Here is a 27828-nt window from a genome sequence, read left to right as displayed (position 1 = left end):
CCTGTCTCAAATAAAAATCAAAAAAACAAAACAAGTGTTCTTAACCACTGAGCCATCTCTCCGGCCCCCCAGCTGTTCTGAAGGACCTGGTGCCCAAGGAGGTCAGAAAAAAGACGATATCCTGGAACTGGAATTTCATGTAGATAATTGTGAGCCACCATGTGGGCAGTGGGAACTAAACCTGGTGTGGTGATTTGAATAAGATTAACCCCCATAGGCTCATGTATTTGAATGCTTAGTCACTAGGAAGTGACACTAGAAAGGATCTTTACAAGACGGTTTCTCAGAGTCAAGTAAAGAATTCTAGTGACATAGTATTGATTTCCATGTAGTTTCTAAGACTCCTGTATGCTCCTTAGTGAAATGGACCTGTGAAATGCATGGTTCACTTAAGTCCATCCTGAGTGGTAGACTTCACTTCTTTGTCAGGCCGACAGCAGGCATAATGTATATACGCTGGTGGTTTGTATCTTGCCAGAGCAAACAGTGCCTTGAGAATAATTGTGGGATTAGCTTACACCTGTTATCTCAGACTCTCGAGGCTGGGACAGGATCAGAAGTTTGAGACCAACCTGAGCTATGTTTGGGGCCTGCCTCAAAGACCTGCAACAGCAGGTTTTTAACCAGCTTCCAGGGCTCGGCGATTAAGAATTTGTTCTTCTGGAGGACCTGGGTTCAGTTCCCACATACAGCTTATCACCATCTGCAGGCCCAGTTCCTAGGGATCTGATGCCCTTTTCTGGCTCCCTGCAGGCACCAGGTATACCCATACACAGAAAACAGGCTTTTTAAAAGTTTAGATTTACTTATGTGTATGAGTACTTGGCCTGCATGTGTGTGTATGTGTATATGTACCTGGTACCCGAGGCGGTCAGAAAGAAGACGAGATCTGGAACTGGCATTTTGTATGGATGGTTGTGAGCTACCGTTTGGGTATTGGGAGCCAAACCTGGTGCGGTGGTTTGAATATGAATGGCCCCCATAGGCTCATGTAGTTGAATGCTTAGTCACCAGAGAGCAGCACTACTTGAAAGGATTAGAAAGGTTAGAAGTGGCGGAAGTGTGTCACAGAGAGGTGGGCTTTGAGTATCAAAAGCCCAAGCCAGCGCTAGTGTCACCCTCTCTTAACCTGTGGACCAGGATGTAGCTAAGGAGGGTACCAACAACAGATGAAAACCAAAACCTAGATTCCAGAGCATGGGCAAATGAATGGCTACACTACCAAAGAAAATGTCTCTGCTTGGGAGTGTAGCTTATTTGGTTTCTCAGAGTTTTTTTCTGTCTTAATTAAGGCTTTTATTGTGATAAAACAGCATGACCAAAACAACTTGGGGGAAAAAAGGGTTTTTTGTTTTGTTTGTTTGTTTGTTTTTACAGCTTGGGGTCCATCGTCTGGGGAAGTCAGGACAGGAATTGAAAGCAGGAATTTGGAGGCAGGTACAGAGAGCTAGGAGGAGTACTGCTTACGGCCCCGCTTGGGTCTTGTTCAGCTTGCCTTCCTCTAGAACACAGGGTGAGCCACGCCCTTCCATGCCAGTCTCCAATCAAGAAAATGCTCACAGGCAAATTGCACGGAGGCATTTTCTCAATTGAGAGTCCCTCTTCTTAGATGACTCTAGCTTGTGTCAAGTTCACATAAATCCAGCCAGGACAGTTGACCTCTGTGAACTTGACACACCAATGCAACACTATTAAACAATAGCCTTTTGTTGTTGTTCCTACTCAAGATCTCATATTAGTATAACAATATAATGCATTTCAGTTTCTGACAGTCTTTAAAACTTTAGTCTCTTGTAGGCAGATCTCTGAGTTCAAGGCCAGCCTGTTCTTCAGAGGAGTGAGTTCCAGGACAGCCAGGGCTACAGAGAAACCTTGTCTTGAAAAAACGAAATGACACATTTATTCTCTTTAAAATATCTAGTTTCTCTAAAATTTCAAAAGTTTCTACTGTGGGTTGCTTTGGCACAATGAACATCCAAATAAAGGCAAAACCAAAGTACAACAGTGTGGATAATTCTGTCCAATGTCTGGAATCTGTTCAGAATCCTTTGGGCTCCAAAGGGCTTAGACACTTGCATTTCTCCGGCTCTGCTAGCCAAAGCACACAGAGCTATTTTCCAAGGCTCACACTGGCTCTCTTCCATACCTGCTGTAGCAGTTGGTGGTCCCACAGCACTGCCACCCCCAAACACTGCCCTCCACTGCAACAGGGCTGCAGTATCGCCGATCGTTTCTTCTGGGTTCTCTTGAGGCACTAACCCTGCCAGTGTATTGTCAAGCCTCAGCCTCTCTCCATGAACCCTTCCATCCTGCCATTTCCACTGCTACAGAGGCTGTACCTCAGCAGCAATGTCTAGCCTCTTGTAGCCAAGCCTCAGTTGCTCTCCACAACTCCTTCATGCCTTCAAAACCAGTACCACCCAGAAACTTACAGATTGTCAAGTTTGGCTGGCAGCACAGGGTACAGCCTGGGCAGCTGTTGGAATATAGCTTATATGTATTGACCCTGAGGAAACTTCCTAGATTTTGCCTCAATGATGCTACTCTCTTAATCACAGCAGGTTCTTCAGCCCCAGCTGACCAATTGTCCCAGCAAAGCAAAATTTTCATTAAGGTGGTTTTTAATTCAAAGTAGCACGCGATTGGCCCTGATAGAAAATTCACAAGCCAACTCTCTACTGTCCACATTACCCTCAACATTAACTTGTAAACTCCCACAGCTTTTCCAGCCCAGGGTTCCAAAATTCTTCCTCGGTCCTCCCTAAGACAATACGATTAAGTCTGTTAGAGCAGACCTGGAGAGGTGGCTCAGAGGTTAAAAGCAGTGGCTGTTCTTCCACAGGACCTGAGTTCAATTCCCAGCAACCACATGGTGGCTCACAACCATCTAAGATGAGAGCTGGTGCCCTCTTCTGGCCAGCAGGTGTACATGCAGACAGGATACTGTGTACATAATAAACAAATCTTTGAAAGAAGTCTTGTTACAGCAATGCCCCACTCCTGGTGCCAATGCCAGGGTTTCTACTGTGATAAGGCAGCATGGTCAAAAGTACCTCAAGGAGGAAAGAGTTTATTTTATCTTAAAGTTTACAGTCCATTTTCCAGGGAAGTCAGGACAGGAACCTGGACACAGAAGCTGATGCAGAGGCCATAAAGGAATCCTGCTTATGAGTTACCTTCTCATGGCTTGCTCAGCCTGCTTTCTTATCACGCCCAAGACCATCTGCCCAGGGATGGCACTACCCACAGGTTGCCAGTCCCTCTCACGTCTGTATTAACATCTAGAAAACACCAGAGGCTTGCCCACAGACAAACTTTTTGGAGTTATTCTCTCAACTAAGAACCCCTCTTCCCAAGTGTCTCAAACTTGTGTCAAGTTGACATAAAACTAGCCAGGATACCTGGTAATATACTTTCCTAGTGAGGTGGTAATTATCTCCATAGCTGGGAGGTGGTGGCACCCTCCTTTATCCTAGCGCTTTCCCAGAGAGGCAAATTTCTGAGTTGAGGCCACCCTGGTCTACAGAGTTCCAAGACAACCAGAGCTACCCAGAGAAACCCTATCTTAAAAAAAAAAAGTCCTCATGGACCCATACGGAGTTGGCACTATTAAGAGGTGTGGTCTTGTTGGAGGAAATGTGTCCCTGGGGGGTGGGGTTTTGAGGTCTCAGATTCTCAAATTAAGCCAGCGTGGCCTTTCTCTTCCTGCTGCCTGCAGATACAGATGTAGAACTCTCAGTTCCATCTCCAGCACCAGGTCTGTCTGCATGAGGCCATACTCCCCACCATGACAATAAGTCTCTGAAACTGCAAGCCAACCCCAATTAAATGTTTTCCTTTATAAGAGCTGCCATGGTCACAGTGTCTCTTCACAGCGATAAAACCCTGACTAAGACACTTAAAGTGCACAAAGCCCTAGGTTCAACCCCCAGTGTGGAATATGAGTGTTAAAAAAAAAAAAAAATCTCTCAGGAACCTTAACTGCTTATAAGTCCACGGGAGGGGCAGCACCTCACCAGCCCCACCTCACTTCCATGATGAAAACTAAGTGTGCCCAACCAATTGTGTGCAGTTCTCGTGAGGGTGGAGGGATTACAGTTGCTGGGCGTTCAAGAGGACACCCCCATCTCACAGCACTCTGCCTTTCCTCTGGATCTTACATTCTGTCTACACCCTCTTGGGTATTCTTTGAGACCCTGAGGGTATGTTATAGATGTCCTGTTTAGAACAGAGAATTCTTACTCTTTTCCACTTAGTAGTTTGCCCAGTTACGTGTTTCCAGGAAGCACTGAAAAATGGAGCTTCTCTGACCAAAGCTGACACAGAACTGTGGTGCTCCCTCCCGCTCGAGACTGTTGGCCACCAGTCCCTGAGAACAAAGGTAGCAGAATGGAGGAATAGGGGTGGAGATGGGATGCCCCATGAGTATGATGGAATAACTTTTTGGGACCAGCTTCAGCAAGACTGCTCAACTTTATTCAGGGGAAATGAGAATATATATAGGATGGTGTGGTATTTGGGGCATTGTTGTAGAATATTAACATTTATTATTTAAACTTTTAGTTAAACAGTGGTTATTCCTAAACCAGCTGTATACCCAAGTCACCACACAGAGACTACAATTTACTTAATTAATCTAGAGCACAATGCTGGGCAATGATTACTCCATCCTAAACCTCCAAGCCCGCATAGTTTCCTCCCATTCAGAATTTTCAACATTGGGCTGGAGAGATGGCTCAGAGGTTAAGAGCACTGTCTGTTCTTCCAAAGGTCCTGAGTTCAATTCCCAGCAACCACATGGTGGCTCACAACCATCTATGATGAGATCTGGTGCCCTCTTCTGGGGTGCAGGTGTACATGCAGAGAGAATATTGTATACATAATAAATGAATAAAATCTTAAAAAAAAAAAAGAATTTTCAACATTATACTTGCTTTAAATCATATCTTAGGTCCGATTTATCTCTCCTTGTAGTTCCAAGTCCTGTCCTGCTGATCTCCCTCTCCGACTCCTCCCACTCGCTTCTCTCTCATCCCCTCTGGATCAGGATGTCCCACCCTATTCTCTCCATTGCACAGCACTGGCTGGTTGTTTTATTGACAATACGGAGAGCAAATGGTGGCATGTTTACACAAACTTGAGACAGGTGATGCTGAGAATAAACATCACAATGCAATGTCCAGATTGAAACCAGATAGTGGAGGAGAGAAACCAGCATTGGAATGAACAAGGGTAAACTGTATACATTTCACAAGAACATTATACCAGCAGGGCACCATCTAAACGGTGCCCACAATATGCTTTATTTGCATTTGGCAGCACGGACCTATCATAGGAACACAGTGCCTAATCATCCTGTGGCCCATAGGGGAAAGAGTGTCAGCAGAAAATTACGTCAAAGATTATACTCCAGATGTGGTTAGAGGCATCTGTGGCTAGAGACACTCTGCTGATGAGGTTGGGCGGAGACAAGCCTCTGCTGAGAAAGGGAGCCCTCCATTCTGCTCCGAGCTTCAGAGGAGATGTCCAGACATGGTGGGATGAGACCTCAAACAGCAGGGTTCTCCAACAGAGCACCAGTCTAGGGGCACAAACCCATTTAGAAGGCAGTGTCTTTAACATAATTGTGTCCATTTAGCAAAATAAACCTCGGTAGCTTCCTCAATGTCTATGATCTCCCCAGCCCTGGGCCTTTATAGCATCAGAGGAGATTTTCTTCCTGTGGAGCAGGCCTCAAACACAATTGGAAAAGCAGATGGTTACCCTTTTAAGAGCCATGCCACAATTGCACCAGAGGCACTTCTTGCCTGGCGTGTTGGTAGCATAGCACTCAGGGCCCACAGGCCCACAGCTGGGAAGGACTGCTGTTGCTGATTCTCTTCCAGCCGCCTGCATGGTATCTTCTAAAGTTGGCCAGCAGGGTAGAAGCTTCTAGCTCCGTCCCAACTTGCTTTCACCAGGTTCTGCAACTATAGTGTTTGTTGTATTCAACAACAGTTTCTTAACATCTAGTTCTGGTGGGCATCGATGGCGATGGCAATAAACAATAATGTTTGGGGAACCTTGACCAAAAGCTCCGGTCTGCCCCTGGATTTTCATTCAATAGTTTATGACTTCTAGGAGCATCATTTTCTACCCACCCAGGATACCTTTGGAAGACTCTGTTGTTTCAACATTAACAGTCAAGGGATATTGGAGGATGGTTTCTTCTCATCCACCTGTGTGACAGCTGTGCCTTACCCAATCATGAAATTCCCACAGCTGTGCCTGGTCTTTGCATTGTGCGGACTGATTGCCCATCCTCAGGCCTCTAGCTGTACTTTCAGATGCTCTTCTAGTCTGTAAACGTAGAAAGGTTAGCATCATACCAGCTACCAAGTGAAACCTTTTGCCCAGGGGGAGCAGGACCACTGAAGGCCCACTACCCACCATTTCAAGTACAAGTTGATCTCAGGAATCAGCTAAGGGACTCCCAAAGGAACATGTCAGCAAGGTGCTATCAATTGTTTTCTCAAAAGATTAGTGTTGAGTATGGCATGGACGCCAGGCACCACCTTAGGCCTCCGCAGCCCAGTTATTCCCTGTAAGTCCTTCTCCTGCCTCATCCTGGACTGCCATGGGTCTGCCTGCTGATAGTTTTGGCGAGGCCAGGACTGACTCACGTTGCTCTGACTGGCCTAAGGTCACCAGGGAGCACGGCTGTGCTCATCTGCTCTACCTAGTCAGGCTTCTGGGACCTGACGTCTCTGGGCCTGAGCCTGGCTGGCTGCTACGAGAGCACTTGGCTGAGTGAGCGGTTTCCAGCCCAAGTATAATTTGTGTACAGCTTACTCTCTAGGCCTAACCTACCACCCCTGTGACAAGCTTAGTCTGTTTTGTTTTTTCATTTGTTATTTTTATTTATTTATTTTGAGACAGGATTTCTCTGTGTAGCCCTCACTTGTTTTGTAGACCAGGCTGGCCTCGAACTCACAGAGATCTGCTTGCTTCTGCTTCCCTGAGTGTCTGGATTAAAGGCATTGGCCACCACACCCTACGTTCTTCTATTTTTCAAAACTTGGCTTTTACTACGGTACCAAAAGCATCCGCTCCCCAATTTTGTCTTCCTTACCCAATCTCCCCCACACTCCCAGGGAAACTTGTGTAGTGTTCAGGGACGCAGTGGCTAGCAGGCCGTGATCGCTTACCTTTCCCCAGCTCACACATACTCCTTTTGACTTGTGGTAGAAACTTTGATTGCACAGCCAGGACAAGAGCAAGGGAACATTCCTCTCCCAGGAGGACTAGAGCAGATGCTGTCTAGCCAGTAAGTATGGCAGGGCTAAATTGTACTTGGCATTTCTGGAGGTCAGGGGGTTATAGAAGTTGGTGACAATCTGATGGCCAATCCAGGCATATGTTGCCAAGGCAGGGAGACTTTCTGTGATGAAAATGATGCCTCCACGCATCTCCCTCTCCCGAAGCATGGGCACTTTATGCTCACTGAGGCCACTCCCATGGCCAGGATGCCCAGCACCAGGGCTAACACCGTTAGGGCTCGAGCAGTGTGGTAGTTTAAATGAGAATGGGCCCCGTAGGTGCATAGGTTTGAGTGCTCAGTCACCAGGGAACGGCACTGTTTAAAAGGATTAGTCGGTGTGGCCTTGATAGAGGAAGTGTGTCACAAGCAGTGGACTTTTGAGGTTTCAAGAGCCCAAGCCAAGCTCAGTGGCTTTCTCTTCCTGCTGTCTTTGGATCTAGATGCAGAACTCTCAACTACTTCTCCAGCACCGTGTCTGCAGGTGCCCCCCCCCCCCCCCCCCCCCGCGCGCCGCCGCCCCCCCCCCCCCCCCCCCGATGATGAGAATGAACTAAGCCTCACCAAGGCTTTCATTTGGAAGAGTTGCCTTGGTCACAGTGTCTCCTCACAGCAATAGAACCTCGGCTGTGTACTGTGTGGGCCTGCACAGCTGTGGGGCGGCTACGATTCCCACACTGAGCACCACTCTGCCTCCTGCACGCCACCATGTACTCTCCTTCTTCACGCCACGGCTCCGTGTACATGGCCTGGCGTGTGATGCTCCCATCTGCCACTCAGGAGGCTCTTGTGCTCACCCAGCCCAGCATTGCCACGGAAAAGCCCCAGATGGCCATTTCCATCTCAGAAAAGATGGGGCTCTGGAAAGGTGACCCTACAGCAAAACAAAATCTAGGGTGCAGCACAAGAGAATTTGGATGGAGGTTTAAGACACCTAGAGAAAAAAAAAAAAAAAAAAAAAAAATTTTGGCCTGCTGATTCCAAATTTTGTCAACCAAAGTAAACACGACTCGACCCCCCTCTGGTGGAGTGTCAGTCACACAGCAGATGGATCCAGTCACGAGTTCCCCAGTCACGGTGTTCAGAGACTACCAAAGACGAGAAGGGTCCGATGGGCGTGTGCCCCCAGGAAGTGTTGGGCTGTCCCTGAGTGGGCAGCAGAGCAGTTCAGCGGTGATTCAGCAGGTGGGTGCAGACTTAGTCTGTTTTCTCTGCACCGCTGTGCCATTTATGCTTCTTGAACCTTTGCCCAGCTTTTTAGGCCTCCCAGAGGCTCATAAACACTGGATTTGGCTTCTGCTGGGTTTTCTCCTTAGAGACCCACACCCCCCTCCAATCTTAACACATTGCTTTCAAGTGACTCAGGGCCCCTTGTCTGCCTTTTCTGTTTCCCATGCCCTCCTGATCAGATCATTTTCACATCTCATGAACCTGACTTACAGGCCAGCCTCAACCATCCAAACCTTCCCGAGACAGTTATACCTTGTAAAGACGGTGTCCCACCACGAGGCTCAACAAAGCAGTGCTCTGCTGATTCAACCTCCTTTCGGGAGTACACACACATGCTCGTGTGTGAGTGAGTGTGTGTGTGTGTGTGTACATTTGTGTGTGTGTCTATGGGGCCAGAGGATGGCCTCAGTTGTCGCTTGCTCAGGTGGTAGCCAGTCACAGCTTCAGAGCCTGCTGAGTTGGATAGGCTGGCGGGCCAGAAAGCCACAGAAACCCCGCTGCTCCCATGTCCCCGGTGCTAGGGTTACAATCTCATGCCACCATGCCTGGCTTTCTGACTCAGGTCTTTGTGCTTGCAAGGCTAGTGTTTTACTGACCGAGTTACGTCTGCAGTTCCAAACCCAACTCTTTCTTAACTCCTGTGAACACAGCGCTATTTGGCCCAAGAATCTGGGCATCAAAACTGCTTCTCTCATGCCTAGTTCCCAGTAATTCTAGTCCTTTTCTGTCTTCTGGGGCATGAAATTAATGGTGCCCTCAGCCAGACCTAACCAAGTGTCCCGAATGACTCATGAGTCAGTCCATCCAGGATGGAATTCCCTTGTATTTCCTTATATTAAACTGCCAATATGTCCCCAGGGAGGGGACTTCTGGCAGCTGCTCTTCTGGCAGCCGTTGCCTGCCCATAAATCACAAGGAAGGGCAGGACTTCATGAGCACCCTTCCTTGCAGGATTGAACATTAACAGGTCTAACTCTTGGGAGCCCGGGAGGGTGTGCTGTTCGTGAGGACCCTCTATGCCAATCAACCACTATCTCGGCGGCCTTGGCTTGCTCCCGCTTACAAAGGGATTCTTGCAGCTGGGCTTGTTGACTGTCTGTGGAAGGGTGAAGAGGGTGGCGAGACTAGCCCTCGACTACCCAGCCACTCCCTACACCTGGTAAATGCAAATTCATGGCAGACAGCCTAGGGGCAGGGCCGGAGTGCTTAAGCCTGGTGAGGCTGGCAAGAGGTTCCATCTGTGCAGCTATGGGCAAGCTCTCATCCCTGCTTGGTAAAGGCTTCACAGATGCTGCATTTTTGAGAAAGGAGCACTCCCAACCCACAGCCCATAGGTAACCCCTCACTTACGCTCTGTAAGGAAGGCCAGTAAACTCAGCAGCGGCAGGACAACAGCCTTGCCATGCCCTGAGGATGGCATTGCGCAACACCTGCATTGATGAGAATTCTTTGTTTTACACCCAGGATCCCGTTAGAGTGTAATAACATGTAATTTACATAGGCCCCTTTAGTCTCCTTTCGTCCAAACCAGATCTGCAGTGCCCTTCCTGACACTGAGTTACTGAGAAGTCCAGGAAACTTGTTTGTAGACCACCCTTCCATGGTCATCTTACTTGTTAGGCCACAGTTGTTCTGTTATTGGTGATATAAAGCTGATATTTCCTTGCACCGCTATTGGACAGATTTGTTCCCCAAGAAGATATCTGTTCCGCTCTGTGGTTATAAGTGGTCTGCGCGGTGTTTGAGCTGCTCTAGCCCTGTGCTCCGCTGCTCACACACCAGATGGTCACGTGAAATTTGACTGAATTGTTCTTTATTAAGGCAGTTATAAAAAGTGATCTTTCAGGAGCTGGAGAGAAGGCTCGGCATTAAAAATGCTCGCTGCTTTTCCAGGAAACCCAGGTTTGGTTCCCAAGCCATACATGGCAGCTCACAAATAATCTCTAATTACAGCTCCAGGGGATCCGATGCCCTCTTCTGGCCTCCACAGACATGCATGTGTGTGCGCACTCATAGCACTCAGGCAAAGTACTCATACATATAAAATACAAAATAAAATAAAATAAAATAAAATAAAATAAAAACAAAATCAGTTCTTTAAAAGTTGTCTTTCCAATGGAACACTACTCAGCAATTAAAAACAAGGAAATCATGAAATTTGCAGGCAAATGGTGGGATCTAGAAAAGATCATCCTGCGTGAGGTATCCCAGAAGCAGAAAGACGCACATGGTATATACTCACTTATAAGTAGATATTAGATATATAATATAGGATAATCATTCTCAAATCTGTGCAACTAAAGAAGCTAAGCAAGAAGGAGAACCCTGGATAAGATGCTCAGTCTTCATTCAGAAAGGCAAATGGGACAGACATCAGAAGAAGGTGAAAATAAGGAACAAGAGAGGAGTCTACCACAGAGGGCCTCTGAAAGACTCTTATCTACCCAGCAGTGTATCAAAACACATGCTGAGACTCATAACCAAACTTTGGGGAGAGTGCAGGGAATCTTATGAAAGAAGGTGGAGATAGAAAGACCTGGAAGGGTCTAGAGCTCCACAAGGAGAGCAACAGAACCAAAAAAATCTAGGCCTAGGGGTCTTTTCTGAGACTGATACTCCAAAGAAGGACCATGCATGGAGATAACCTAGACCCCCTGCACAGAGCTGTGGCAGCTCAGTTTCTAAATGGGACTCCTAGTAAGGGGAACAAAGGCTGTCTCTGACATGAACTCAGTGGCTGGCTCTTTGATCACCTCTCCCTGAAGGGGGAGCAGCCTTACCCGTCCACAGAGGAAGACTATGAAAGACAGTCTTGATGAGACCTGATAGGCTAGGGTCAGATGGAAGGGGAGGAGGACCTCACCTATCAGTGGACTGGGGAAGGGGCATGGGAGGAGATAAGGGAGGGAGAATAGGATTGGGAGGGGATGAGGGTGGGGCTACAGCTGGGATACAAAGTGAATAAATTATAATAAATAAAAAAAATTATTAAGAAAAGAGAAAAAAAGTTGTCTTTCTAACGCTGGAGAGATGGCTCAGTAGTTAAGAGTGTTTACTGCTCATGCAAAGGACATCCCAGCATGCACATCAGGTGGCTCACCGGCACTTGTAACTCCAGTTCCAGGTGACTGAATGCCCTCTTCTGGCCTCTGCAGGCACTGTGCTCATGTGCACAAACCCATACAGACATTAAAAAAAAAAAAAAAAAAAAAAAAATTTAAGTGCTTTTCTATGCTGTCACTCTGCTACATTGTTGACAATGTACATCCTTTGTGGCAGTGAACATGCAAAGACTTTATTGTGATTTCCTTCTCACTGTCTAATAGCCATCTGTGTCATTATTCCTGCTGATGTTCAATTGAAGCCGAGGTTTGCACTTTTTACTTGCCCTCAGAGAACGGTCTTCATGCTGACCTGGTATTTTTTCCACTCTTGTTTTTCTTGGTTTACCGTTGGGTGTTTACTGTGCGTATGTGTGGATGAGTTTGACTTGTATGTTTAGTTTTTGCCTAAGTGCTACTGTATCTTACAGTTCTCACTTTTAGCCTAAAGAGTGCTCTGCACTGAACCCCATTTTATCAATACATATAAAATTTTTTAGTCTCATGGTGTGCCTTTTTTGTTGTTTGTTTGTTTGTTTTTTGCTGGCTTGTTTTTTTTTTTTTATTTTGTTTTTGTTTTTGAGACAGGGTTTCTCTGTGTAGCCTTGGTTGTCCTGGACTCACTTTGTAGAATCAGGCTGGCCTCAAATTCATAGAGATCTGCCTGCCTCTGACTCTCTGAGTGCTGGGATCACAGGGGTTTGACACCACACCTGGCACTTTTTTTTTTTAATTTTATAAATTAGAGTCATATTAATTTTTTTTCCCTCAACTGAAGGAAACAAAAAAGGCCTTCATCAGATTGGCCTGTGGGACATTTCTTGATTAATGATTGATGTGGGAGGGTCTAGCCCACTGTGGGTCGTACCATCCCTGGATGGGTAGTCCAGATTGTTTAACAAGCCAGGATGACAGTCCAGGACTGAACATTGCCCTTCTCATCTCTTCCTTTCCCCTTCTACTTAGCTGGTTCTTTGCCTCTAGTTAGCTCCCTCTTTTGTTTTCTTTTTTAAATCTATTACTCTGCATATATGAGCGTATCCATGCATGTATGTATGTGCACTGCATGCTGGAGAAGGCCGGAAGACGGCCTCAGATACTCTAGAGCTGGAGCTACAGAAAGTAGTGAGCCTCTGTGTGCATGCCGGGAACTGAATTCGGCTCCACTGCAAAAGCCGCTGGGCTCTTGGCTGCCGAGCCGTCTCTTCAGCCCTCCCTGCTTTTTCATTACAGATCCTTCATCACCTTGTTTCTCACCTCTCTTAAGCTCCTTCTTCCTCCCCCATGAATACTTTCTGGTTTTCATAACCTACAAATACATGCATATAAATATCCAGATGTATAGAATTTTAAATCTGTCTTCCTGAGACTGGCTTATTTTGCTTGACACAGTGAAGGAAATAATTTTGAATCCTCAGCTTCTATTATCCTTCCTACAGCTTAGCTGCTCAGGAACCTGACTTCAGGGGTTCCTGCTGCTGTTCTACTTAACGAAAGACAGACAAGTCTGTGGTAAAAATTCCGGAATTTTGGTTTCTTTAAAAACACAGAAATATTATAAGAATGTGTTTTCGTTTTAATCCCAGGTGTAGGGATATGGGCCTGCTTTGGACTGACCGCAGCAGCTGACTATGATTTGCCTTGTGTTCTAGCAGAGGTGTGGTTTTGCCAGATGCAAAAAAGTATCTGCAGTGTGCGACATTTGGAATTCTGGGAACTTTTCAGAGGGTATATAAATGCTAGGGGCCCTGAGAGGCAGGGTTGGTGGTTGGTGGTCGTTCAGGGGGGTTGGCTGCAGTTTGTTGGTTGTGTTGAAAGAAGAAAAGAAAGAAATTAGGTTCAGGGATCTCTACCTCTCTCTTTCTCCTCTATCCTTTCTCTTCTATCTAGGAGAGGGGGTGAAGCTCGGATATAAAGGGCGAGAAAAAGAACCCACAAAGTAGCAGAGACCAGCCACACAAGTCTTTCGGCCATCCAGTCTGACCACGGTGCGGTCCTTCTCCCCTTGGTGAATCTCCTATCAGGCTCATTGATCCACCCTTGCATCTCTTCAGCTTTCCTGGCCTAGCAAATGTTTGAGCATCAGAAGCGAACCAGATGGCAGCCTTGCCTCGGATAAGCAAACCCGGGGATTAATGGAAAGAAATGCCTTTGAAAATCATTTCTGGGGCTGTTTTCCACTACAGGATTTGGAGAACACATGGTCAGAACCCATCTTGTATGGGAGTCCTGGCTGGGGGTGCTCCTATCGCTGGTGTAATGCATCAAATGCCTGTGGGAGTTGGCTTACAGCAGGCTACCGTTTGTGGGGAGAACCTGGCAGATGCGGGGGGGAGGAAGCCTTGGGTTTGTGTTCTGGGGAACTCGGGTGGCATTAGGCTCCTCCTGTGTTAGAAAGGGCTGGATGGATTGGAATCTTCTCTGCTGCTGGCTTCTGTCGCTGTGTGTTTTATTGGTTTGTGCCGGAATCCTGGCCTCTGTGTCGCTCGGAAGGTGGGGCGGCCTCAAACTACGTGCTGCTTGTGCTGCAGTCCATGGCAGGATCTCCAAGGGGGCCGCTGCAAAACACTGATGGGCATCAAGGGCCACGCAGGGTGTCTAGCAGCGGCATTCCTTAGATAGCATCGTTTTCCTCACGTTCTGGACAGCCTGCCCAGGCCACCATGCCTCCCCTCGCTCCGACCTTTTCTGTGGTCACTAAGATTTGTCATGATCAAGTGTCTTTACTCCTGGGCCAAAGCACAGGCCTTCCAACATGTACTTGCCAGATTGGAATCTCTGGTCACTGCAAACGTCACCTTCTGATGGAATGCAGCTGAAGCCGCCCCAGATCATGGGAAATAGTGGCCTTGCTTCCCATCAGTGGGAAAAGCTGTTTAAAAAAGAAAAAAAAAAAAAAAAAGCAGGATTCAGCTAACCAGGCTTTGAGATGAAAGAGGGAGGGAGGGCAGAGAGGGGGAAGAAGGGCTGAAGAAGGGGACAGGGTAAGGGGGAGGGGAAGAGGAAGTGAGGTCTGAACTCGGAGGGGAACGTGTGTGAGTTGGGGGAGGCAGCAGATAGGTCTTGAATGAAGGGAGTACCCCGGGTGCCGGTCCAGGGGCCATTTCAGGCCTCTGGCTGTGTCAGGACGGAGCAGCCTGAGGGCCCAGCTCAGCCTGGCTCTCCTTGGGATGGTGCAAAAAAGGGTTATGGAAGGGTTTTTGCCACTGGATGTTGAAGCCAGACATACCCAGAGTGGTTCTAAGCTCATCCTCCCCCACCCCTCCTCCCCACAGGCCACCAACCCTCCAGGTTACACAGCTGATTAATTTGAAAATTGAGTTGCAGCTGAATGAGTTGATGTTGCTTTCAAAGTTCACTGGTGTTTAATTAGAACCGTCTTGAGACTAAACCAGCTCCAAGGAAATTATTCTGACCGAATAATTAAAGAGAATAAAGGTTAGATTTGTGTTCCTGGTTAAGGCTGTGTTGTATTCAACACTTCCAACGCATGAATCTCATTAACCTTTCATGAACCAACATTAAATTGCTCTCAATGAGTTGTCATTTAATTAAGGCAGAATCATACAGAGGAGCCTTTGTTTATGCTTGGTGGCTGCATCATCTCTTCCTTCAAGTGGTCCTTGGGAAACGGTTTTCTAACTTTGTACACATCCAGGTACCTGCAGCTCCCTTTCTCAGGACTTTTCATGGAGCACTGTGGAAAACTGGTCCTCAGATCACCAAGGCCAAAGTTAATGGGTAGCTGAGGTGGCCTAGGCAAGCTTGGTGGTATTCTAGGTATTCTAGCCACGGGAGGTCAGGTGGGGAGTATGCTGTGTCCTTTGAGGCCATCCCTGTTCACTCTGGACTCTTGAGTGCTGGTGACCTTGGTTGTGGTGGCTGGGAGTAATGGAGTCAGGCTCCTATCTAGTGGCCATTGCAGAAGACATGGGCCAAGCTTCATGCACCTGCTGCAGGACTCCTGGTTACCAAGCATATTTCATTTCTGCCTCTTTCCAGTTGGTTATAGACATGATGAGTTATAACAAATAAAGTGCCTATGCCAAGGCAGGGTTCCTCAAGGTGAGCTTCCAGGCCCCCAGAACTCATGAGGCCCACAGCAACACAGGCCCTCTTTGACTGTTTAGATTCTGACAGTTCTGTTACCTATTTGTCTCAGGACATTTTCTGGCCTTTAAAATGAATTATTTGTGTATTAGTAGTGTGTGTGTGTGTGTGTGTGTGTGTGTGTGTGTGTGTGTTTCACGGGGTGGAGAACAGAACAGATGACAACTTGCTGGAGTGAGTTACTTCCACCATGTGACCTTGGAATGAATTGGGTTGTCAGGCTTGGTGGCAGATATTTTCACTTTTTTCTTTTCTTTCCTTCCTTTTTCCTTCTTCCTTCCTTCCCTCCCTCCCCCTTTCCTTCCTCCCCTTCCCCTCTTCCCCCTCCCTCTCCTTCCCTCCCTCCCTCCCTCCCTCCTTCCTTCCTTCCTTCCTTCCTTCCTTCCTTCCTTCCTTCCTTCCTTCCTTCCTTCCTTCCTTCCTTCCTTCCCTGTTTCTTTTTGCCAGTCTTCTGGTGCTTCAGGCCCAGAGAACCTCAGTGTGGGTAGTTGTGACCTTAACAGAACAAGCAGCTCAACTCCACTGGAGAACCCAGTCCTACCTCCATCTTCATGCTTGGTAGCTTGGGTTCACAACAGTGCTACCAGCTGACCCGGATGCTGGATCATGAAGCCTTGCTGGACTCTCTCCTCCTCTTTCTCTAGCTCCTGGGATGTCTTCCATTCTCCATATTTCATCCTGCGCTTCTTTGTGAGGACCCTTAACTGTCCCTTTCTGCAAATCTTCCATTAGCAAATCTGGAGTTTCCTGGCGATAGGCACCCCAACTCCCTCTCTGCTAAGGGACTTTTTCCATTTCCATACCAATGCCCTTTGAGGCATACACCATGCTGCCATCACTGATTTTGTTGTGGGGTGCTGGAGACAGAATGGGGACCCTCGAGAGCATGTGATGAGATCAGACTGGTGACTCCAGCTCTCCAGACGGAGGTGGGGTCAAGACCCAAGAAGGCAAGAGGCAGCACTGTTTAAACTGTATATGGCCCGAGGGAAGAAACGTACACGGACTCAGGACAGCACCAGCAGTGGGGGGAAAAGAAAAGATGTGCATCAGAGAGCGGGAGTCTGTTCAGGTCTGTTCTGTATCCTTCTGGTGGCCTGGGAGACTCCTACTCTGGTTGGCAGGCAGCAAATGTGTTGGGGACAATCACCAACTCCTGGTGCTGATCCAGGGTGCCACAGGTAGAAGGCAGACTGGAAGAGGCTTCAGGTGGCTGGGCTGATGCTAGGGGAGGACTGGGGACCACTGGGCACTGGGGGCCACCCTGCCCGCCCATGTGATCAGTGGCAAAGACTGCCACTGAGAACAGACGAGCAAAGAGCAGTTGCTGAGATCCTCAGGGTGAGGGGTGTGTGTGTGTGTGTATCCATGAAATCTCCTGAGTGGCCCCTTAGGCAAACCCCAGTGTTTAAATTTGTTAATGTTCAATGAAAAATGCAATTGATGACTATGATTTAATAAAGAAAACTCTTCCTTAATGTGTTTCAGTTTTGTTGATTGTGAATGGCAAATTCATTACTGGAGTCACCTGCAGGCTCTCCTGGAGTCCCTAACATGCCCTGTTGCTTGTGCCCTTCAGGACAGGCACTGTTGTGCTCTGAAGAGGACAGGCTTTCCTGTATCATGAATCAAGTTGGCTAATGTCATTTATTCAAGCCCTTGAAGACCTGGCTTTGCTTGAGCAGATGAGGGCAGAGCCCCAAATTCTCTTCATCTCTCCTTTTTCATGGGGCCAGCAGCTGGGGCAGTACAGGCAGGCAGCGTATAACTCGCCTCCACCCACCATAGGCAATACTTTGATAGGACTCAAGTAATTACTGCAGTTAAAACTGGGTCTTCACTATGGTCAGCAGGCTCATGCATCACTTATGATGGAGATGATGTAGGTGATTTCTTCCTTATGTGAGCACCACAGTGATCTCTACAGACAGCAGCATCACTAGGCAAGATGACATTATGGGATGGGGGATATGGTAGGAATGTGGTTAGGTTTCCTGTTAATTATTCATCTGCCCCCCCGGCAGAGGGCTGGTCTACTATGTGTGGGTGGAGGACTCTGGACTGTGTGGTCCTCCTACCAAGGGGATTCTAGGCTCTGTTCAGAATTAATGCATCTTCTTAGCGGAAATGTCAAGGCCCAGCCAATGTCTCTGCTAATGATTCTGGCGATGAGACACACAGGACCAGCAAACTGTCTGCCATGAGAAAATGGGTTTTGGCTGCAAAGCAGTCACTTGGGAGACAGTCATGGTCTTTCCAATGCTGCAGCAGCCACATGAAGCTGCTCACCCTTCACCCCCCCCCCCACTTAATTAATTCTGGACAAAGGAAGATGGCTTAGCTCAGTACTCAGGAAAGCAGTGGGGCAAGCTTTAGGAGGGTTCCAAGAACAAGGAGTGCACAGTGTCCGTTGGAGGAAAACAGGCGAGTGGAAAAAATCCTAGCAATGGGGCACAGCAAAGGCTTGTCCCCTTATTTGCTGCAGGAAGCAAGAACTGCTACAGATGGGGCAAATCTGAAATGTTCCAAAACCTAAAACTTTTGAGTACTATGATAATGACACCAGTGGAAAACTCCATGCCTGACCTCACGTGACAGACCATACTCAGGATGCAGAGGCATTTAATATGTCAAATTACCTCCCAGCTATATCAGTATATCTGAAACATATACGTGGATTTTATGTTTAATCGTGTTTCACCAATTGGTATCTCACTATGTATATGAATGTGTATGCATGCAAGCAATTAAAGAACCTGAACCTTGAAATACTTCTGGCTCCAAGCATTTTCAATGTGAGCAAGTTAACTTGTACCAACTAATGGCACTGGAATGGACCAGATGAGGTCAGAGGGCTTGGGCTGCCAGCTGTGGCCACCGGTGTTACACACCTCAGAAGTTCATCCCCAGGTCCCTTTGTGATCACACCACAGCAAAAAATTCAGACACCTGTGATGGCAGAACCAGCCAGGAAAGCCATAGGTGCCTCCCAGTTTCAGCAAGTCACCTGACCCAGGGTAGAGCACAAGATCAGAGATGGCATAAAAGGGCTTTGCTGCCAGTGTAGTTCACTTAATTGGCAGAAAGCGAGCCTATTAACTGGGGGCATAAATCAGAAGTGATTTCCTCTACTGGCATGAGGTTTCTTGCCACCAGGAGTTTGTCCACAACAGTCAACCTGTGCTTCCTTTTCCACTGCTGTATTTTCTGATATCTGAACAGTCATAGAAAGTTATCAGAATAAACTAACTTACAAATACACGTAAAAATAAAAGAACCAAGTATGGTGGAACATGCCTGTCATATAAACTTTCCAGGCTGAGGCAATTTGGGCACAAGTTTAAGGCCAGCCTGGGATGCATAGCAAGACTGTCTCTGACAACCACTACAAACAAGCAAAGGCAAAGGAAACTGTAGTGAGAATTTTGATTTCTTAAAAAAAAAAAAAAAAAAAAAAAACAGAAATATTACAAGAATGTTTTTGTTTTAAACCCACATGTGTGAATATAGGGCTGCTTCAAGCAGCTACGATTTGCTTCAGGCTCTGGCAGGGGTGTGATTTTGCCAGCTGCAGACCGTTTGCGTTTCTGTAATGTTTGGAATTCTGGGGGCTTTTCAGATGGTATATAAATGCTAGGGCCAGGAGAGGTGGGGTGGGATGTTGGCTGGTTAAGTAGTCATGTATAAAGAAGAAACAATAATAAGAAATTAGATATCCTGTTGGCAAAGATCAAACTTGCCCCAAGGAACTCGATATCCCTAGCTGGCAGGAAATAGTTCTATGACAATGTCTTTCCGACCCTGATGTTATTCAGGGACCTCTTCCTCATCCTTTTTTTTTTTTTTTCTCTTATCTAGTGTTAGGGAGTTGAAAGTGTAGAAGGGGTAGAGAGGGTGGAAGAAAAAAGAACCCATAAAGTAGTAAAAAGCAAGGTACAGGAGACGTTTTGATTATCTTAATTTTTAATCTTCAAAATTTTCTGCCATGACATCGGAATGCATGATAGAAGTGGCTCATCTTCACATGAAACACTTGGGTTCATTTTCATTCACAAGTTTTTCTAAAATAAAAAAACAATTACAATTTCATAATCCCACATCCTTCCAACCATTGTCACAGATCTGACTGACATGAAACAGTAGTTGCCAGCACCGGAGGCTGGAACGTTCTCTGCGCATTAGTAGTGTCTTTGGAAACTACCACCCAAGAGTATCATGATTCTAAATCTCACTGTACACAGAAAACCTAAAGGTGAAAGAGAAAGTCCCTGCTTGTGGAGAGCTGTAGCTCCAGGCACAGAAAGAAGTGTACTTTCTTCTCCTTGAATTGCTTGTTCATCTCCTAGTATCCTTTTTGCAAGAACTTGATTTCATCTCCACTACTGGCTTGTGGACATATGCCTGAAGTTGTATTCTCTGACATCTGGGTACAGAATGAACTGAAAAAGTCAGGTGGCTTGGAATCTCCTCTTTGGAAGAGAGCTAGTTTGAGGTGAGCTTTTTTTTTTTTTCCTTAATTAAAAAAAAAGTTGTAAACAAAAAGAGAGAAATACACACGGACCTAACCCTGGACAAAGAAGACTTACACTGAACATCTGATGTGTGCATCTTCTTTAGAGATACACAGCTCTCCGCTCGTCCTTCCACACACACCGTTCCATGCAGCGTGTGAGCCTGAGTGTCCTGGAGTTCACTGGAGCTGTCGTATTTCCAAGCGGTGATGACATGCCTGACATGCGTTACCCCTGAGAAGACGCTAGAAGGGAAGACAGTGCTGATGCACGTTGGAATGGCACAATCACGGGAACGTTTCCATACTTAAGACCTCTGAACTTACGAAAAGTTTCTAAACATAATCCAACAACAAAAAGTATGAGAACAACGTAGCAAGTTAAAAAAATAGTTTTTGTAATCAAAGTATAAACGAACATAAGAAATGCACACTTATCAGCAATTTAAGTAGGAAACATATACTTAAGAAAAATAGTTATCTGACAAAACTTGAAAAAGCCCAGCTTACCCATGTATACCAACACATGCACTGCCCAAACCAAAGCTCGCCATACCAGGGTGCAGGGCTCACAGGAGGAGGAAAATGCCCACAGACAGCACATCTGCAAAGGGTACAACCTACAAGCAATGCTGTGTCTGTCAGAAAGACATCTTATCCCTCGGTGTAATTACTTTGTATTAAAATTATAACTAGACCAGTAAATTTCAAGCACCAATGCAAGCAGGGAAACTACTGTGCGTATACTTGTGCTGAGGAACGGAAGTGCTGAAGGCGAGGGCGTCAGTTCGCAGGCCGCCGTTACAGCTCATGTTTTAAAGGCTTGCGGCTTTTTTCTTCCGTCCCCTTGAACACCAAACATTAGAGAGTGTTTAGGCCAGGGAAGGGCTCCTTGGAGAATCGACCATCTCTCAGAATCACGGTTTAATATACACTAAAAGCTTTTCTGCGAAAAAAGGCTTGCTTCCGGGATAATCTGTACACAAGACACTGAGGGCTGTTCCTTGTTATAACTTAGAAAAGGCAGCACCTAGAGAGTAGCCTAACAAGCACATCTGGACATCTACGGTAGTGTAAGAAAATGCAGTATCACACAAAAAGGCAACACCATCGCACTTGGCAATACTGAAGTTTTCCTTAATTAAAAAGTTCCCGTTAGATCTGAGTGGGACAGTATCACAATAAGAGCACTTTCTCCTGCTTTCTTTCTCTGCACCAGGAGAAAAGGCAGTCCGAGCCGGCAGATGAGCGATGGCGCCGCGATGCTTCCAGCCGCTCTGAGGAAATCACGTTCAGATAATGGGTTGATTTCGATGGTACGGATGCAGTTTTGTTTCCAGTATTCACACCACACATGGTGATCTTTTGGACACACTCACCTGTCACTGCTATTTAAGTTTGGTTAAGTTTTCAACATCTACCAAACAATCTTTTGGGTTGCTCTAGCTCACAGATGGCAGGTCAGACTGCTGAAGAACATCTGATCACATGGGAAACAGACCTCCACTCACAGGGGTTCCCCATCCCTGCCCACCCTGTTTCTGCTCCATCACACCTCGGGCAGCCAAGGGGGCGCTGCAGCCTAAGCTTCAGCACACCACTGCTGCGCCTTGCTCGTCCTCAGGCAGGGTGGTTGCTCCCTGCTGCTCGCCTAGCTCACTGGCAGGCTCTTCATCAATCACCGCACCAAGGTCTTCACTGGCCCCCTCACTCTGTTCCTCGCTGGGCTCCGCAGTCTGCTCCAGACTGTTCTCCACAAGCGTGGGAGAGCTGCTTATTCTGCTTTCTTCTTCTACTGTCTCAGTTAACGGTTGGGAAGGAGGCAGTGGAGGAGGGTTAGACTGCCTGGCATTTTCAGTGGAAGAGGCGGTGGCTTTGGCTAAACTGGTGTCTGTTAGGACCTCATTTTGAGGCAAAGGTAACTTTTCCACGAGCTTCCACTGAATGATGCTCATATCTTTCCCACCAGTTGAAATTAGGTGACTGTCATTATGGGTAAAACTGACGTTGGTCACATGGCTGCTGTGGGCACTGTACTTGTGACTGGGAGCCTATAAAATAAAGGAGATGGGAAAATTAAACTCACCCTTACATGCCTGCTTAGAGCAATGGAGATGACCAGGGAGATTAAGTCAGCTTATGAAAACAGGTTAATTTACAGCAAAGCCACAAATCGTCAGATCTGAGGAATAAAACAGGCAAGATTCTCCTTTTGTTTCTTGATGTAAAAGGAATGAGAGCTGGGACGGTAGTGCACTCCTGTAACAGCAGTGCCTGGGAATCACAGGCAGGAGGAATGCTGTGAATTCAAGGCCAAAAAAAATCTTTCTCAAAAAGAAAACAGGACACTGACGATCACCCATCCTATAGTGTAACAAGGGGGAAATTGGTATGGCCAAGGCTGCACAGCCTATCCCCAAGAGAGCTGACACCCCACAGCTAGCCCCAAGCAGAAGGTATGGCAGCACTGGTTCCACTGAGCTGAGCTCACCTTTGCTTTGGAACAGGGATACTGGAACAGGTGAACTTTACAGAAATCATCAGCCACAGCTATCACCCTTCTGTTGTGGGATCGCACCAGTGCATTGATATCTGTCCCATCGGATCCTTCCGGCCACACACCTGGAGAAACGGGTGTATAAAATTAGCCTGAAACTGTAGCTGGTGCTTAGAAACTAGCCTTACCTCAGCCTGCTTAAAAAAAAATAGCTCCTTCGGACAAGTTAACAGTTCTGTAAAGAAAAGAAAGGCAGAGCCAGTAGAGGGGACTATACGCTCCTTTTTCAGGGAGTTGCCTTCATGAAACTGTTCTTATGAAGTACCTAGGCCAGACAGTGGTCTAGTGGGCTATCCCGCAGACCTGTGTTCAGAGGAGACACCAAATGCGCTGGGCTCTGAGGCATGGTCATCACTGTCCAGTGAACACGCCTCTTTGAGGCCAGGCTGACACTGTGGACACTTAGGGCTGAGGAGTTGGCCTCCTCTGGCTGGATCCTTCTCTGAGGAACTGCTACTCTTTTTGTGTATGAGTGCTTGCTTGCACATGGACATGCACAGCCCATGTGTGCCTGGTGACCACAGATGTCAGAAGAGGGAATCTGATCCCCCGGAAGAGAACAACCATGCGAGCCACAGTGGGTGAGTGGGAATCAAACAGGAGTCCTCTGGAGGAGTGGCCAGTGCTTTTAACTACTGATCTACCTTTCTAGCCTTAGGGACAAATTCATTTTTTGGGGAGATGGTAGGGGTGTGTGTGTGTGTGTTACATACATGTGAGTGCAGGGGCAGGTGAAGCCAGAGGACAATGTTGACAGTCTTATTTGATTGCTTTTTGCCTTGTTCTTTAAGATAGGGTCAGTCAGGCTAGGTGTGGTGGTGCACATCTTTAATCCCAGCATTTGGGAGGCAGAGGCAGTCGGATCTCTGTGAGTTCAAGGCCAGCCTGGTCTACAAAGTGAGTTCAGGACAGTCAAAGAGAAACCCTCAAACCAACCAACCAACCTCCAACCAATCAAAAAGACAGGGTCAGTGCTTGTGATTTATGCTGGAGAGAAGCAGCAGTTAAGCACTGGCTGTCCCTGCAGAGGACCCGGGTTGGGCCCTAATCCTGCACGGTGGTTTACAACCATCTCTAACTACAGTTCCAGAAGTTTCAATGTCTTCTGGCTCCCACAGGCATGCACACGGCACACTTATATGACCATACCCAGTTTTTTATGTTGGTGCTGGAAACTCAGACTCAGGTCTCTTCATGCTTACACACCAAGTGTGTGTACCCACAAAGCCATCTCCTTAGCTCCAGGGTCTCTTAGTAAAACCAAAGCTCAGATTCAGGTAGGCTGGCTGCCAACGACCTCCAGGAACCTGTCTCTACCTTTCCAATGGTGGGATTATAGGTGCGTGCTACTATACCTGGTCTTTACATGCTAGCTGGAAGTCTGAACTTAGGGCCTCATGCTTATGTTACAAGTACTTTGCCAAATAAGCCATCTCCTCAGCCCTATAGTCTCCCCCCGCCCCTTTTTTAAATGTATAGTCCAGACTGGCCTTGAACTTGTGATCCTCCTGCCTGTCTCCTTTAGCAAATCCTACTGGTGGTGCCACTACAACCGGCTAGTTCCCAAATTTTGTCTTCAAATAATATATGCTAAAAATACCTTAATATTTTTAAAAAGGCACTAGAATGACTGAATAACCACTAAAAAAAAAAGCAAGCAAGGGCACTAAGAAGCTGTAACTCTCCTAAACATGACCAGTGGGATGTATGGGACACACAGTTGTAGTTCCTCAAAAGCCACTGGGGTAGAGGGAGCGAGGAATAGTGACTAATGATAAAAGGTTTCTTTGAGAGGGAGGAAAATGTTGCAAGATCAAAGCACAAAAAGTTTTATGACTGTGGGTATAGAAAAACCCACTTACTAATTTGAAAGCTTCAATCCCCATGTGGGACATATTGGAAGTGTTTACCCTTTTGTGTCAACTTCTTTCCTTTGAGAGCAGAAGTTTAGGGTTCTGCAAAGAACAAGTCTCATATTGGTTCATTCAGTACATTTAATTTTTCTGAATCTGAAATTAAGGGCCTTACTATGTAGTCTTGGCTGGCCTCAAACTCTCACGAGATACTCCTACCTGTCTGCCTTCCAAACGCTGAGGTTAAAGGAGTGTGCCACCAAGCCTGGCTAATATCTTTCCTTTATCCATTTGCCTGGTAAACACGGTGTAGAAGAGGGTTCCACACAGTCTTCACATTAGCTGCAGCATTCTTACCAAAGACTTGGAAGCCTAGCACACAGGTGTACGTCGTCCAATCGATGTCCTTACAACCGGATCGGTTCCTGATTAGCTTGCAGCCATTCTCAATGTCCCCTTTAGAAATTCAGAAACACGAAGTATAATCATAGTACAAATATATTTGATAGTGCATCTTAATTCAAACTAGTCACATTTACTTGTATTTATAATCCATACACTCAAAAAACATTTAAGATATATTTAAAAAGGAAAAGAAAGTGTTTAACAGGAACTTGCAGAATTACAAAGTGTTTCCCATGGAAGTTCAATCTTCCTCTGAAAGCATAAAGGCTCACCCATAACATTCTCCCTGCCTCCAGGAAAAGCTGTTAAATGAAATCATTCAGAGCTGTATCAGTTTCACAGAAAGATTTCTCATGGCAACATCTGCTCAGTTCTACACTACTAAACTAATACACTGCTTTCTTGGAGAAGGGATCCACATGTGAGACTCATTATGTAGCCCGAGTACAGATGCTGTTAAGCTGGAGGCCAGCATGCACTCCTCACAGTTCATATTCTATGTAGCCTGTGTAGCAGTACTTGACAAACACATCTGCGCCCAACATATGATTGTTCATACTTACAGTACAATATCTCGTAGTCACCCGAGTTAGACATTATATGCTTATTGTCTGGGGACCAGTCAAGGTGTGTGATGTAGCTAGAATGTCCCTAAGAAAGATTAATAAAGAAAGCATTTAGAATTTTGAATGACAATGTAATACTTTACTAACAGTGTTTAATACCTACGTGCCAGGAATCCTAAGGGATGAGAGCATCGTGGCCTGTGGGACCAAAAGGACCCACAGCAGGTTCCTTAGTTCCTTTTACCCTGTACTGTTAGAAGCTTTGGATGCAGGACAAGAATGAGTGACAGAACAGTTTGGGCAGGACTGTGGTGCTCAAGGGGCTGCACCCTATAGGAATACTACCAACTGCTTAGAACCTGGGTGACACCTGCTGGCTTCTCTCCCCACACCAGAAACAAGCACCTACTACCCCTACCCCTGCTAGGAATTCCAAGGACTCTTTAAACTCCCATCTCAGAGAGGACGCTGCACTCCCAGGCCTGCCTTTAACTCACTCATCCTATGTCCCTATTAGAGGGACACCAGTCTTGATAATGGCGTTTCTGTCACAGATTATGTACACAGAAGTTTTCCTGGGCTGTACATAAATAGTCAAAATGGAACTTTCCTAGGAAAATTCCTGTCTCTGAAGAATGTTCTGGGTAGGGGAAAGTGACCCAACACTGCATTCCTGCAGAACAGCTGGACCCAAGTTAATCATCTGACTTTGCAAGATTTTCCTTAAATAGGAAAATGGTAATATTTTGCTGCTTGGCATTTATGAACACTGGAAATTAAAACAACAACAAAAACTACTAAAACAACAACAAAACTACAAAATGCCTTTTAGCTTTACATGTAAGCATTAATGAATCCCAATAAACCATTTCAGATAAGTCATGCAGGCCTTATGACTTATTGAAGCTGACAGACACAAACTCTACTTGTTTCATATAGCCAAATTTTGTACTTGTGGAATTAAAAGCTCCTTGCTTACATTGTTTTAGGTTAATAAAGTCAATGTGTCTCAGATGCAGGCTTTTCTTTTTGTTTGGTTTTTTGACACAGAGTTTCTCTGTGTAGCCTTGGCTGTCCTGGAACTCACAGAGATCCACCCACTTCCGCCCCTCGAGTGCTGGGATTAAAGGCAATGTGCCACCACACCTGGCTCAGATGCAGTTTTTTAATGATTCATAATCTTCTTAATTATTCCACTCTCCTCCCGAAGCCTAATTAAATTATGTCCCAAACTCCTCCTGGACCCATGACCTCCCTCAGAGCACTGCAGATCAATATATGTATGTTTAAGTGAATTAAACTGCGGGAGTTCAAGAACATTCTGAATAATAGAGACTGTAGGTTATGTTGGAACACAGCTTGGGGAATCACTTGCAGTTGAGAACATTACCAACAAGAGACCACTGTTTAAAGTCAGATTGTATTTCTGAATGTTCACACAGACAGGCTAACATACTATGTATAGATGAGTGGTGTCTAGCCCCACTGTCTGGAGATTACGTGGATTACTCACGGCAATGCACACTCTTCTAAGAGTTTAATTTATCCTGATGTACATGTTCTTTGCACGTTAGCTGCACCTCTAGAAGAGCATGAAAAGCACTATGCATCTACATGATACTTAAGTCGTAACAGTGGACACAGAATGTGTTCCGAAGGCCAATCAATGCAAATTGCCCTCAAAGACTTATCTGAGGGAAGTTTTGACTCACACAGAAAAACAGAATGATTGGTAGCAATGTCAACAACAAGCACAGGGGTAAAATGCATACACACACCCAGGTGCTACAACAGTGTCCTTTCCCTCCCTACTTATGGTCTCAGAGACAGAATGGGATGAGCATCCCTATTCTGAAAGCTTGACACCTGAATGCTGACAAGATTCAAAAGGCTAAGGATTTGAAGCTCAAGTGGGTGATATCTATGCAGATATCCCCAAATCCAAAACCAAGTGCTTCTGAGTCAAAGCACTTCATGGAGGATTCTTAACTTGTGCACACACAGAATGGGAAAAGCGTCATGCTTCACCTCAAGGGACAAGCATAATGGCACAGAATCACTTAACACCTTGAAAAGAAATTTTAAAACAGTATTCCAAGCTGGTACTTCCATTCCTGCCATTTGGTAACCAGATGGTGTAACCACAATGCTAATCACAAAGAAGATGAACAGTACCCTGAGAAAAACCATGAACATTCA

At 46.3% G+C, this 27828-nt stretch overlaps 1 protein-coding gene across 6 annotated transcripts in view; it reads right to left on the bottom strand.

Moving 5' to 3' along the window:
- Positions 1-19683: 19683 nt before the first annotated feature.
- The window catches only part of Eml4 (EMAP like 4), a 114449-nt gene continuing 106304 nt past the window's right edge, over positions 19684-27828 (bottom strand). For 5 of the 6 annotated variants that reach the window (XM_055618954.1, XM_055618963.1, XM_055618969.1 and 2 more), the window contains 4 exons: positions 25627-25714; positions 25016-25114; positions 22740-22870; positions 19684-22299 (listed from right to left, as the gene is read on the bottom strand). In XM_055618954.1, the coding sequence (XP_055474929.1) occupies positions 21838-22299; positions 22740-22870; positions 25016-25114; positions 25627-25714 (780 nt within the window). In that variant the 3' untranslated portion in view covers positions 19684-21837. The remainder of the gene's footprint in view (positions 22300-22739; positions 22871-25015; positions 25115-25626; positions 25715-27828) is intronic. The other variant, XR_008721482.1, reaches the window with a different exon arrangement.

Source organism: Psammomys obesus, unplaced genomic scaffold (assembly GCF_907164565.1).
Source record: "Psammomys obesus unplaced genomic scaffold, mPsaObe1.curated_primary_1811, whole genome shotgun sequence".
Lineage (NCBI taxonomy): Eukaryota > Metazoa > Chordata > Mammalia > Rodentia > Muridae > Psammomys > Psammomys obesus.
Note: the sequence above shows the minus strand (reverse complement) of the source record. Positions and strands in the feature narration are given on the sequence as shown.